This window comes from Mustela lutreola, chromosome 12, assembly GCF_030435805.1.
Source record: "Mustela lutreola isolate mMusLut2 chromosome 12, mMusLut2.pri, whole genome shotgun sequence".
NCBI classification, from domain to species: Eukaryota; Metazoa; Chordata; class Mammalia; order Carnivora; family Mustelidae; genus Mustela; species Mustela lutreola.
In genome coordinates, this window is record NC_081301.1 from 29,885,749 (window position 1) to 29,900,242 (window position 14,494).

Here is a 14,494-nt window from a genome sequence, read left to right on the forward strand (position 1 = left end):
AGAATGTCTGTAATATAGAAGGGAGGTGTTTTGCTCAAACTATTAGATAGGTAGAATTATAGAGTTCCAGGTGATCTGGAATTCTAAAGAATCTGGATTTAGCCCTTAAGGGAACTATCCCAGAAAAGGTCACTACAGGCACACCTCGTTCTACTGTTGTTTGCTTTATTGTGCTCTGCAGATACTGCGTGTTTTCACAAATGGAAGGTTTGCAGCAAACTAGCATCAGGCAAATCTCTTTATTCCACTTCTCTAAGAGCATTTGCTTATTTTGTGTCTCTGTGTCACATTTTGGTAATTCTTGCAATATTTCAAACATCTTCATTACTATTTTATCTGTTATCCTAATCTGATTAGTGATTATGACTCACTGAAAGCTCAGAATGATGGTTAGCAATAGGTATTTAGGTATTTTAAAATTAAAGCATGTACATTGCTTTCATAGACATAATACTATTGCACAGTTACTAGACTACTATGTAAAGTGTAAATATAACTTTTATATGCAGTAAGAAATAAACAAATTATATTGCTTTATTGCAATATCTGCTTCATTGCAGTGCTCTGGAACCAAACACTATCTCCATGGTATGCCTGTAGTCACAGGTACAAGTGAGAGCAATTTCTTTTAAATCCTAAATTTTTAAGTGCAGTATTTATTTGACAGGATAGATTTTGAATGAAAATAACAAAGAACTCTTACACAAAGCAAAAAACAAAACAGGTTTAATTATTAAAACAGATGAATTAATAGGTTTATATAACCATCAACTAAGGGAAGCCCTAGAACCAGAAATAAGGATTTTAAAATCGCATGCAAAGTCTAGTTACCATAAAAACCAAAGCAATACCAAAATATGTTTCCTAGTATAGACTCCAGGTCTTTTTATTTCCAACTCTTGGTAATCAAAATATGTACACTTTCGCATGCTACTGGTAGTGGAGGAATAAGATTATTTGTATAGGACTACAGTTATGTTTCACAGATGGGAGGGCACAAAAAGAAGTGTCTTCCTCCACTTTTTCAGGCCCATCTTGAAAAAAGGCACTCCCAAAGGTTCCTCGGTAACACCTTTGCTAGGCTTATTAATTACTCATATAATCTTTACACGTAAGATTAATGGTCCACTCATTTCACAGATCTGGGAACCACAAGGCATTGGAACTGTTTCTTTAACTCCATGCCAAATAACTGGCTTTCTTAAACAATGACCCAGAAAACCTTTGGGTATCAGTTTGGAAAAAAAAAAAAAATAAAAATGGGGCTGTTTCCTTGAAAACTTAATCCTATGCTTCATTACTAGGCTTTGGCATGCACTGCCAAACATATTATGGAACTGAACGAACCATCATATGATGGTGGCAGGGGACACTCCTGAATAATTAATTACTCTAGTTTTCTCACTTCTGCTCCCTTGTACCAATGCAACTTTGTCCTTGTCCCTTTATTAATTATAATACCAAGTGCTCTGAACCTGGGTTTGACCTCTCTCCTAAAAGATGTGTGAGGAAAAAAAGATGCTTAAATAAATTACTGAGTCCTTCTCTAGGATCATCAAAATAAAGAGTAATGGAAGTCTTCAGCTGCCTATGGGCAGCTGTCCACCTTTCACAGAATCTTTAGAAACCATTTGCCTGAGGCCAAGGACAATCTGCTTTGTCACTGAAACTGACTCACAGTGAGCCATACTGAAACTGCACTTGGGTAGCTAGTCTCAAGTCAAACTGAGCTTGAATATGTCTCTACATTTACTGCATCCATGTAGTGTGCAATTTCTGATGCTGAATAAGAGATATGCGGCAATTGAAGGCTTCGCCACAAGCATCACATTCATGGGTTTCTTGGGTTTTTGCCTCTGTGTGGATCTTCTGATGGTTGACAAGGCTGCGCTGTTGACTAAAACTTTTGTCACACTTCTCACACTTGTAAGGTTTCTCTCCTGTGTGTATTCTCTGATGCTGAATTAGGCCCGAGTTCCGGCTAAAGGCCTTCCCGCATTCATCACATTTATGGGGTTTATTACCTGTGTGAACACCCTGATGTCGGATAAGATTACAAAGCTGACTAAAGCTTTTGCCACACTGTCTGCACAGATAAGGTCTCTCACCAGTGTGGATTCTTTGATGTTCAATAAGAAATGAGCTCCGACTGAAGCTTTTCCCGCATACAGTACACAGGTAGGGCTTTTCACCAGTGTGGATTCTTTGATGTTGTACAAGGTGTGCACTGACACTGAAGGTTTTTCCACATTCATCACATTTATAAGATTTTTCCTTGGGGTAGACTTCCTGCTGTATAACAAGACTGCAATTTGGATCAAAACTTTCCTTGGTTTCATTGTATGAATAAGTCTTCTCTCTGGTGTGGATTCTCTGATGCTGAATAAGACCTGAGCTTCTGCTAAAGGCTTTTCCACATTCCTCACATTTATGGGGTTTGTCTCCTGTGTGAATTCTCTGATGACGAGTAAGGTTGCACAGCTGACTGAAGCTTTTCCCGCACTCTTTGCACTGATAAGGTCTTTCACCTGTATGGATCCTCTGATGCTCAATAAGGAATGAGCTCCGACTGAAGCTTTTTCCACATTCGATACAAAGAAAAGGCTTCTCACCAGTGTGGATTTTTTGGTGTTGTATAAGGTATGTACTTAATCTAAAAGCTTTCCCACATTCTCCACATTTATGAGGTCTTTCCCCAGTGTGAATTCTCTGATGTTCAACAAGTAATGAATTTCGACTAAAGCTTTTCTTACATTTGGTACAGTGATAGGGTTTCTCACCAGTGTGAGTTCTCTGATGTTCAATAAGGTGTGACTTCCAACTGAAGGCTTTCCCACAGTCACTACATTTATGGGGTTTCTCACCTGTGTGAATCCTTTGATGTTTAACAAGGCTCCTTCTCTGGCTGAAGCTCTGTTTACACTGATTACACTGATAGGGTCTCTCTCCAGTGTGGATTCTCTGATGTCTAATAAGGGTTGAGCTCACACTAAAGGTTTTTCCACAATAATTACACTCATACGGCCTTTCCCCAGTGTGAATTCTCTGATGTTCAATAACAAATGAACTGCGACTAAAACTTTTTCCACATTCGTTGCATTGAAAAGGCTTCTCACCAGTATGTACCCTTTGATGTTGAATGAAATGGGCCTTCCGGACAAAACCTTTTCCACATTCTTCACATTTATGGCATTTCTCTTCTGAGTTTGATCTCTTACGAATAATATTACTGTTTCCTCTGAACATTCTCTGGTCCTGAGCCAAAGATTCCCTTGGTATTTCCCATAAGAAGATACCTCTCTGTTTATCTAACCTACCAACAAGTTCAAAGGTTTCCCTACCTATGGGATCTTGGTCAATTTCACTTTTGATTCTTGTAACTATTACACCCTGTGGTTCCACTTCTTCCTCAATCTCCTCAATTTCTTGTTTCACAGTTGGCTCCTCATCCTTATCTCTGTTCAAAACATCTGGAATAATAAATAGAAAATAGATCAGCTGGGCTCTCTTGTTAGCAAGGAGAAATGCTTAGGAAAGTAAGATTAATACAAATTAATCCACTACATCTATAAAATGTGAATGACTACTCCAGAGTATAGTGAAGATTAAATTAGTTTATATATACAAAGCATTTAGGACAATGCCTGGCAAAGAATACAAGCTATATAAATAATATTAGTTATCTGATAAAATATTTTTCTTGGAGAAGGGGTATGAAAAGAGTGAGTGTGTGAGTGTGTATGTGTGTTTTTAAAGAAGCAAGCTTTTAAGTTTTTATTTTTTATTTTTTTAAAGATTTTACTTATTTATCTGACAGATAGAGATCACAAGTAGGCAGGGGGGGGGGGAGCAGCTCCCCACCAAACAGAAAGCCAGATGCAGGGCTCAATCTCAGGACCCTGAGATCATGACCCAAGCTGAAGGCAGAATCTTAACCCCCTGAACCACCCAGGTGCCCCTAAGTTTTTATTTTTTTTAGTAATCTCTACACCCAACATGGGGCTTGAACTCACAAACCTGAGATCAAGAGTCACATGCTCCTCTAACTGAGTCAGCCAGGCACACTAAAAGGGTGTTTTTATAAGTAAAATGATGAGTTAGTAGGGCAAGCAGAATTGGGAAGAAGTCCTGGTAAATCAACAATTAGGCAAGGTAAGATGGGGAAACAATGAAATAGAACAAGTAGTAGTATAATGAAGTATTCTATCAAGGAAGAAAGGATGATGCAGGAATAAAAAACGTAGGTTCAGGAAAATATGAGTAAGACAGCATTACTGAACCATGAGTAGACCAAATAACTGACAGAAATGAACACAAAATGTTGAAAAGGATAAAAGACAAAAACAAAAAACAAAACAGGGGAAGCAACAATTCATTCATTTACAAGAATTTACTTATTGCAGACGAGATCGGGCGCGTTCAGGGTGGTATGGCCGTAGACAGAATTTACTTATTGCAAACAAAAGCATTCCAGGTGTGTGTAAGGATTCAGGATTCAAAGATAAGACATGAAGTTCCCCAGCTAATAAAATGAATGACTAGTACACTGGGGAGAGAAAACATGATAAAATATTTAACTAAAGCACTCCTCTACTGAGACAAAATGCCCTTTAAAATAAAATAATGGATTATGGACACTGGGGAGGGTATGTGCTATGGTGAGTGCTGTGATTTGTGTAAGACTGATGATTCACAGACCTGCACACCTGAAGCAAATAATACATTATATGTTAATAAAATTTTTAAAAAATGAAAAAAAATGCATTGGAGTGACAAGGAGTCTATGATACAGAAAGACATAATAAAATAAATACAAAAGGAACATGGTCACAGTTAATGAAAGAAACAGAGAAAATGCAGTCTGTGGTAACTTACGCCCTCCCCTACCGCAAATCCTACCACATTCTTCAAGTACATAGGTTTCTTACCCTTCTAATGTAAGAGCCAAGTTGGAGCCATTTAGTTCCAACTGAGAGTCTCTAAGACATCTGAGAAATGAAAATCTTACATTTTCATGTAAGATGAAACAGAGTGGCATACAGAACTCAAGTCTGCCTCTGACTTTCTCCCCGATTTTCCCTCTTTTGCTCTCTGCTGGATAATTCCACTAGAAGAACTGATTGGTAACAGATATATACATTTGGCCCTAAACAATTTCCTTTTTTAGACTTCCTCTTTTCTCTCAATTTTCTAATTTTCTTTGGAGTCATCTCTGAGTTTTCTTTTCACTTAGTTCAAACCAGTCATTAAGTTATTTTATTCCAAAAACACTTCTCTTATTACTCTAAAAAATCAGTAGAAACTTTATTTCTCTTTATGCTACTAATAGTATTATATCTTAAATTCACTTGAGAGGTCTGCTTTCTTTCACACAATGAAAAAGGATGAGAGAACTCCCTGAACTTTCTGCCCCCTGCCTATAAAGTTATCTGCAATGGTATATGAAGATATATTCCATTCCTATCCAAAGCTAATTCACCTACCTTCTCTTGATCTCCCATGTCTCTTGAGTACCTAACTACTACCTTTGTTTCCTCGTTCTTCCATCTGTTCTCCATTGCCAACATATTTACATATGCTCAGCATACAAATACGCCCAACTTTATCTCAAACCTGAAACCCTTCTCTTAATGAAAGCTAAGTTTTGAAATAAAATCTTAACTCTGTAGGTCTCCCGTTCCTAGGTATGTTTCCCATGCCCACCTCTTCCCCTACAACCTACTGTGAAATATGGCTTCTGTTTCCAGAATCTAGAAAAGCTTCTTCTAAATCACCAATGACTCTTGAATAATAAATACAATAAACATCTTTAGTCCTTATTCAGCAGCATCTGACACTGTTGACTAGTTCCATTTTGACACTATCTGGCTTTGATTTCTATGCCATTATATTCTTTTAGTTCCCTATTTCTTCTTTGGCCTTTTCTAATAAATTTCCTTCATGTATTTCTCTTCCTTCATTAACTGTTGAAGGTTACTGTTACCCATATTTACATTCTTACCTTGCTCTCTCTATATAGTCTATTTACCTGTCTCAAAAAGGGCTTACAATTAACATGATCATCATCATTTGCTGTCATGTATGACTCCACCTCCAATCATCTTCTCTTGACAGGCATCTTCATCCATGACCCAAAGTAGAAAATCACCCTAGATTTTTCCATTTTTCCTACTGGTAAACAATCACCAAAATCAAAGATTCAGCTCTCTAGTATCTACCTTCTTTCCATGTCTTCCTGGATTATGCAAAAGCCATCCAATAAGTTGTCTCCATACTACATCTACTCCACTGCATCCAGAGAGATGTGCATGAAATGGAATTCCAGTCACATCACCACCTGTAGATTCACTAGTACTCCATCACTTATGAGAGCAAATCAAAGCTCTTTCCACCATGATACTCAGCACTTCACAAAAGGTTCTCTAAATCTCAAGTCACCCTCCTACCCACTCTCTCACACTGCAAAGTGGGCAAACTGCTTATGCTAATCTTATTTTTTTTTTAAGATTTTATTTATTGATTTGACAGACAGAGATCACAAGTAAGCAGAGAAGCAAGCAGAGAGAGAGGAGGTAGCAGGCTCCCTGCTGAGCAGAGAGCCCAATGCGGGGCTCGATCCCAGTACCCTGAGATCATGACCTGAGCTGAAGGCAGAGGCCCTAACCTACTGAGCCACCCAGGCGCCCCGCTTATGCTAATCTTCTATGCCATTTCTTCGAACATCTCATTTTACTAAATGTCCCCCAACATTGTTTACCTGGCAAACTCCCGGTTTCTCTTTAAGATTCAATTCAAGTAACAGTTCCTCTACAAAGCCTTCACTAAGCCCAAGTGGCAGACTTAGATGTTCTGTTTTTTATTACCAGCCCTCATCCACAGCTGCATTATAGCTATTATATGCACTGTTATTGCGCTGTATTTACCTCCTCCATGGGACTGTAAATTCCTTGTGAGAAGGGAAAGTCTCTTTATAATGTTTACCCAGTGTTGTTGTTCTAGGGTTTTACTCAAAGGAATCAGATAAAATTGTTGTCATTTGCAGACAATATAATGTCCATGTATAATTTCTAAAAAAAATTAAGTTAAATATAATAGTAACAAGAAAACTAAGATGTAAAATAAACAGTGGTAAGTACTTACTGCCAAGAATAAAAAATTAGTAAATGTTATAGAAAAATAAAATGTCTTATGCAGTAATAAAAACCATAAAACCAGGAATAAGTCTCATAAGAATTGAATGAGAGCTTTGAAAATAAGCCATAAAAATTTTCTGAAGGACGTAAGACAGATAAATAGAGTCAAGCAAATTGCTAAAGAGATTCAATGTTATAAGGATCTTAATTCTTTCCAAACCAATTTATGAACCCAACTATATTCCAATCAAAATCTTTTTTTTTTTTAAAAGATTTTATTTATTCATTTGAGAGAGAGACAGAGCACAAGCAGGGAGACAGGCAGAGGGAGAAAGAGAAGCAGACTCCACGCCGAGCAGAGAGCCCGATGTGGGGCTCGATCTCAGGACCCTGGGACCGTGACCTGAGCCGAAGGCAGATGCTTAACCCACTGAGCCACCCAGGCACCCGCGCCAATCAAAATCTTATAAATGAATAAAAAATCGCAATGAATCTAAATTTCAACTGGAAGAATAAAGAAAACAAGTGTATCCTAAAAAAGAACATAAAAGAATGATTTATCATATCAGACATAAAATGTAATACTCTGCTTAAGTAAATTAGACAGAGAGACACTGGAATGAAAATAAATACGTCAAAGAGACAGGTAAAGAAAACAAGTGAGTTTTGACTTCCACACAGAGTAGTACAGAAAGGACTATCCATTAGATCTGGGCTTGGTAGCTATAATCACCTTCTGAGGTCTCTGCCATGCTTTTAGTCTATGCTCCCATCCTGTGATCATATAGCTAATTTGCAGAGAATTGACTCAAAGTGCATCTCTACCAGGAATTAAAACTGAAATAGGCAGTTATTCTGAACACGACTAGAATTGTAATCTATCAACTCAGAAGCTATAGCGACAGAAGCATGTGGTTATGAGGAGGAAAGACCAGTCTACCAAGAAGAAACAGATTGCAAAGACAGAGTTCCTTCTTGAGCAATCCAATTTCTGTGTTTCATTTTGTTTTAAAGATTTTTATTTATTTATTTTTTTTAAAGATTTTATTTGTCAGAGAGAGAGCGCGCGCACAAAGTGGGCAGAGTGGCAGGCAGAGGCGGAGAGAGAAGCAGTCTCCCTGCCGAGGAAGGAGTCCAATGCGGAACTCAATCCCAGAACCCCGGGATCATGATCTGAGCCGAAGGCAGTGGCTTAACGGACTGAGCCACCTAGGCGTCCCAGATTTTTATTTATTTATTTGACAGACAGAGATCACAAGCAAGCAGAGAAGCAGGCAGAGAGGGGGAAGCAGGCTCCTCACTGAGCAGAGAGCCCGATGTGATGCTTGATCCCCAGACCCTGGGATCATGACCTGAGCTAAAGGTAGAGGCTTAACCCACTGAGTCACCCAGGCACCCCTTGTTTTTGTTTTTAAAGTAGGCTCCACAGTAGATGTGGAGCTTGAACACATGACCTTGGGATCAAGACCTGAGCCAAGGTCAAGAGTCAGATGCTTAACCAACTGAGCCACCCAGAAGCCCCTGGGTTTAGTCCTTTTCTGACATCCAGTTGCAGTCGTGCTCATATATTGTGTGCCACCTGTCCCTATAATAAGTTCTCTTGCTGACTTAAGCTAGTTTGAGTTGATTTCTATAATCTTTCATTAGTTTTAATACTATGGTAGCTGCAGAGAGAAATGGCAAGGAAATGGTGAAGTGGAAGTGGCTAAGCTTTAGGCCATTACAAGAGTTACCATACATTTTCCAAAAAGGGCCAGACAATAAATATTTTTGGCTTTGAGAGCCATATAGGCTCTATTGCAAATGTTCAACTCTGCCACTACAGCATGATAATAGTAACAGATAATACATAAAATAGGCACTTTTTTTTTTTTAAGATTTTATTTATTTATTTGACAGACAGAGATCACAAGTAGGCAGAGAGAGAGGAAGGGAAGACGGCTCCCTGCTGAGCAGAGAGCCCGATGTGGGGCTCGATCCCAGGACCCTAGGATCATGACCTGAGTCAAAGGCAAAGGATTTAACCTACTGAGTCACCCAGGCGCCCCCAAAATAGGCACTTTATTCATAAAAATGGACAGTGTGCCAGATCTGGCCTGTGGACTGACCACAGCTGCCAATCCTAGAATCCGAAAGTGTATAGGAAGAACAGTTTTTTTGGTAAAAGAATGAGAGAATGGGGAAGAATCTGCATTCCTAGCACTAGCACAATGCTTGATTAACTATTTATTGAAAGGATGAGTAGTTGAACAAACAATTGAGGAAAGAATACACAATATATATATTTTAAGTATATATATAATCTAAGAAGAGAAACAATGAGTTTAAGGTCTTACAGGAACAGCAATTCCCAATTCTGTCAAGGTCCAATACGGCTCAAGCAGACTAGAAAAAAGTCATTAAAACTGAAGACATCCATTTCAGTTGAAAGAACTGGAAGACCTGGGGCCTGGGTGGCTCAGTGGGTTAAGCCTCTGCCTTCGGCTCAGGTTATGATCTCAGGGTCCTGGGATTGAGCCCCACATCGGGCTCTCTGCTCAGCAGGGAATCTGCTTCCTCCTCTCTCTCTGCCTGCCTCTCTGCTTACCTGTGATCTTACTGTCTCTGTCAAATAAATAAATAAAATATTAAAAAAAAAAAAGAAAGAAAGAACTGGAAGACTGAGAATTGAGATCAAGCTGTCAGTTGTATTATTAACATAGTTACCAAAGTGTTTAAAGAAAAATCATCATAGAAAGGAAAGGTACGAATAAAGGACCAAAATTAAATTTGGAAGAGAGCTGTACTAACTAAAGAAGCAAGATGATGTGCAGTAAAACACTACGTTAGAAAAAATCAAGTAATTGTGATCTTTCACCAAGGGAACTCTTATCAAAGGAATGGTGACAGAATCTGTAGATGAAAAGATTGCAGAGGGAGAAATAATAACCGATAAAAAGCTGTAGTTCAGCTAAAATGGGAACCTGAAAGTAGGAGATCACAGATGGGCTCACTGCCATGCCTTCGTCCATATGGTACTCACATCTAACAGTAGTAGGGGCAGGCAAGGCTGGGCATATGTCTGGTTCTATCAGCCAGGATACCATATGTGTGGATAAAGCTGGCAATGACTCAGAGACACCATGGCATATTGGGGAAAAAAATCAGCAGCTGATATGACTGGAGATTGAAGTGGTGTGCAAAAATAATATATGACGCTAGAAACCCAGGAGGGCTATTTAGAGAGGCCCTAGCAGGTACAAGAAATTAAGACTTTTATCCTTTAGGCTACCAGGAATTGTAAGTTATAAGGAGTTAACTAACAAAATCACTTTGGTGGCAGTAAATAGAATATATTAAAAGAAAGGGAAATTGGAGGCAAGAGGCTAGTTTATGGACTAATGCAGTAACTGGTCAAGAGATACTGAACCTTGAGAATATTCATTCATTCTATTACACAAATACTTAGAAGCATATAATATATATGCTTCTGTGCTGAGCATATAATAGAGTCAATGTTTAGTAGACTCTATATATGGTTCTGCGCTAAGTGCTGGAGAAATCAAATGAAAAAAATATAGTTACTGTCCTCATGGAAACCTGGTTAGAAAAATAACATAAAGAATGATTAGAGTACAGTGTGATAAATTCAACAGAAGTGTATACAGTAACACAGAAAAAGGAGTACTTAATTCCAAAGAGAAGGCCCTTGAGATCTGAATGGGTTATTTGAGATTTGCCAGGTGTGAGTCATTTACATGGTCTTCAAAAGAAGATGACAAAGATTTTAGCACTCTTAGAGAGGATAAAGAGTACAGTGACAGCCATCAACATTTATATTATACTTACTACATGCTACTCAAGGTCCTAAGTACGTTACATATATTAACTGTTAATGCTCACAGTAACCCAAAGAGGTAAGTGCTATTATTATTGCCACTTGGTAAAAAAGAAACAGGCATGGAAAGATTATGTAATTCACCCAAGGTCACAAGGCCTGTAAGTGGCTGAACCAGGATTTTTACTTAGGCAGGTAAGTTCCAGATGCTTCTCTTAGGTGAAAGTAAGATTTGGGACTTATCACAAAGAAGTAGGTGATGATCTGAGTATAGATAAGCTTTGCCAAAGAAAGCATATAAATTGAGAGGAAGTGTGAGAATGCAAGGCAACAGAAGGTAGCAACAGTTTCAAATATCTATAGAGAGGTGAAATAAAACAGTGTCCAAAAAATGTCTATTGCATTTGACAACTGGGTTATTACAGACCAATGTTAAACAATTCAAGGGGAATGGGAGAGGCAAGAAAAGGGGCTTAGAGATAATGGAAGGTAAAGTACAAAACACACATTAACCACTCTTACAAAAACTTGGCTATGAAGTGAATGAGGAGGTGACAAGGAGCAGCAAGGAGACTGTGACTCAAAGGATCACCACCCACTCCCTTCCTTCCCCAACTGGAAGAGTCATAAACATACCTATTATCAAAATAAAGGTACCAGTGGAGTAGGAATAGAGACTAAAGTTGTAAAGGGGAAAAAAAAGAAAAGATGACAGATGGATAAACTCTTGGAGAAGCGAGGAAACAGGAGTAGTCTTAAGCATGCACATGAAGAGCAGAGAAGGTGGGAGTTCACGTTTAGTAGCCTCTATCTTCTCTTTGCCACAGAAAGTGAAGCCACCACTGGGTGATGGACCCAAGGAAAACTTCTTTAGTTTTTGTAATAGTCATTAAAAAGAAGAAGGGAAAGAGCAATCAATGATAAAAAACTGGCTGAGATGTAAAAACCCACTGCAGACTAGAAGAAAAGCCATGCATACATATACACAGGGCATCAGTCTTTTCAGTTAAAGAACTTCTCTTGCTGTATTTAGCAACCCTGGTAGGAGAAGGGGCAGATTTTATAACCAACACAGAATCTGAAGTCTGCAGAATGCAAAGAGCACAATGACAAGGTGGTGAGAGAGCTTGCTGGTGATAATTTATATGTAGGTCCATGGATTAGATGAGGAGATGAAGTTAGGACAGGACTGATAGTCTGGCGGGGAGAAAGGAAGAAGTCAAGAACAGCAAACATGATTAAGAATAACCAGGTGTAGGGGCACCTGGGTGGCTCAGTGGGTTAAGCCGCTGCCTTCGGCTCGGGTCATGATCTCAGGGTCCTGAGATCGAGTCCCACAGCAGGCTCTCTGCTCAGCAGCTGCTTCCCTCTCTCTCTCTCTCTCTGCCTGCCTCTCTGCCTACTTGTGATCTCTCTCTGTCAAATAAATAAATAAAATCTTTAAAAAAAAAAAAAAAAGAATAACCAGGTGTAGGAGGAAAGGAGTAGGAGAGGTAGAAAGGTAAGAAGTTAGAGTAAGCTCCACATGGGCAGAGATGATGTCTGTTTTGGTCACTCCTGTTTAGTTAATCTAAAATAATAATAATGTCTGCAAAATTTTCAAAAGAGTAAGATATCAGGGTTTAAGATTTGCCTGTTTTGACAAAACTGAGGGTTTGATCACTGATGTGAACTGAACAAAAAAGGAAAGCCAGGTCCCTGAAGCAAATAAGGTCAGGGAATATAGTGAGGGTTAAGTGATGACTACATCACTGATTGCATAGGTGAGCATACAGAAGATTCTGAAATGTGACAAAATCTGTGTGTGAGGGACCAAGACATGTCGATAGATGACAGTGAGAAGGAATTGAGTGGGTAGAGCAAGACTGCTGAGGCAAGAAGAGAAATTTTGCTTGAAGGGTTAAACCAATGCTTCAGGAACAGCCCTGAAAAGGTAGAACATAACTTCTCCCTTCAAGCCTTGAGACAAAGGATAGGGGAAAAAAAGAAAATGCAGGAAAATAAGCAGCCTCTGCCAGGGAAGTGGTGTCCTTGGGAAAGTGCCAGTTTTCAGTTAAGGCCAGGAGGGGTAAGGAACATTATGTGAAGAAGAACAGGGGCTCCAGAAGGCAGAGTGAAAAGGGGTGGGAGGAAATCAGTGGGAGGATGAGCCAGGAGGGAAAGTACAGAGCAATATGGGAATGAGATTATGAAGATAAGAAGCCAGAAAGGCATGTATTTTAGTTATTGCAAGGAAGCTAGGGATGACAGGCATGGAAACAATTAATGGCTGAAAGATCTGAATCAGAACTTTGGAACAACGCAGTTTTGGTACTGGTAGTGGTCCAAGTGTTCTCAGAGTCTGATTTCTTATAGCCTCTCAGATATTTTAACCAGAGAAAGAAAAGATTCTTACCCAGTGAGACCAGGTTTCCATAATTCTCCATCATGACATCTTTATACAGGCTTCTCTGAGCTGGATCCAGATAATCCCACTCCTCCTGGGTAAAAAACACAGCCACATCCTCAAATGTCAGCAACCCCTGAAATAGCACGATTTCTGTAGTCAGTTCTTGTTGTCTCAAGGACAATTCTACCACTGAAAGTAGACGAAATCACTTATCAGGGCCAGGTAGGCTAGGAGGAACATGATAACCAAGAGTTCCAAATGGGGCCCAATTTTGTAACAGACAAGCACCTCAAACTAGATGATAACTGAACTGGATCCTTGTCGTCAGTAGTGCTGGTCCTAAAGATAGAGCTTTTCTGGTTTAATAATTATACACTAACATTTTCATTCTAGTAAGCTGTCCCCAAACTCCCCAAGTGTCCTGCACGAATTCCCCAGCTCCAACTCTACCCCACTGGCTTGGGACCCTGTTCAATTCCATGAACTTCTCTAAGCGTCTACCTTGGGTCCAAGCATCGTGACAGGCGCATAAAACACGGGGGAGGTTTAAAAATGGTGCCTCCTTTGGAAGAACTCACAAATGAGGGCGCATGTGTGGAACATTACTAATTTTCTTCACCTGATTTACCAAGTCGCTCTTGGAAAAAAAAAGGGGGGGGGCCAAGTGGGAGCACTACGGGGTACTGCCCTGCACACATCGCTGGCCCTAAAGACCATGGTCAGGGAGGTGGGGGGGCGGAGGCGCGGCCTAGCTCCGGTTATAGCGAGAGAACGGTGATACCCAGAGGGGAACTTACCTTTGGCTCCGGCGGGGGGCTCGGGGAGGCCATCTCCTGGACAGAGAATCGGGGCAGGAATCCGCGGCGGTCGCACGGAAAGAAGCCTCTCGTTAAGGCCTACCCAGCCTTCAGAAATTAGGCCCAACGAAGGCGAGGCCTCCAGGCTGGGTATGGCCAGGTCCTGCCTTGGTCCCCGAGCGGTCACGACCCCAGCAGCATATCACACGCGCTCCTTGGCCGTCCCCCAACCCCCAATTCCCTCCCCGCCTAGCTGCGCAGACTTCCAGGCCTCGCTAGAGCCTCCTCCCAGTTGCCAGTTCCTCCTCCTTTCAGCCAAGGAGCGCTATGACCGCCCGCCCCCGGACCAGAAGGCGTC

The 14,494-nt window shown here is 40.2% G+C and overlaps 1 protein-coding gene across 3 annotated transcripts; it reads right to left on the reverse strand.

Moving 5' to 3' along the window:
• Positions 1-633: 633 nt before the first annotated feature.
• Positions 634-14,484, reverse strand: ZNF189 (zinc finger protein 189). 3 transcript variants are annotated; one of them, XM_059142727.1, is made up of 3 exons: positions 14,137-14,484; positions 13,346-13,427; positions 634-3,470 (listed from the first exon to the last, which is right to left on the reverse strand). In XM_059142727.1, exons 1-3 carry the CDS (start codon positions 14,167-14,169, stop codon positions 1,750-1,752), a joined length of 1,836 nt encoding a protein of 611 aa, XP_058998710.1. In that variant the 5' UTR covers positions 14,170-14,484; the 3' UTR covers positions 634-1,749. The 3 variants fall into 3 exon arrangements, with proteins under 3 accessions (XP_058998710.1, XP_058998708.1, XP_058998709.1); XM_059142725.1 differs by having other exon boundaries at positions 13,346-13,472; XM_059142726.1 differs by having other exon boundaries at positions 13,346-13,430; positions 14,137-14,483.
• Between the last annotated feature and the right edge of the window lie 10 nt (positions 14,485-14,494).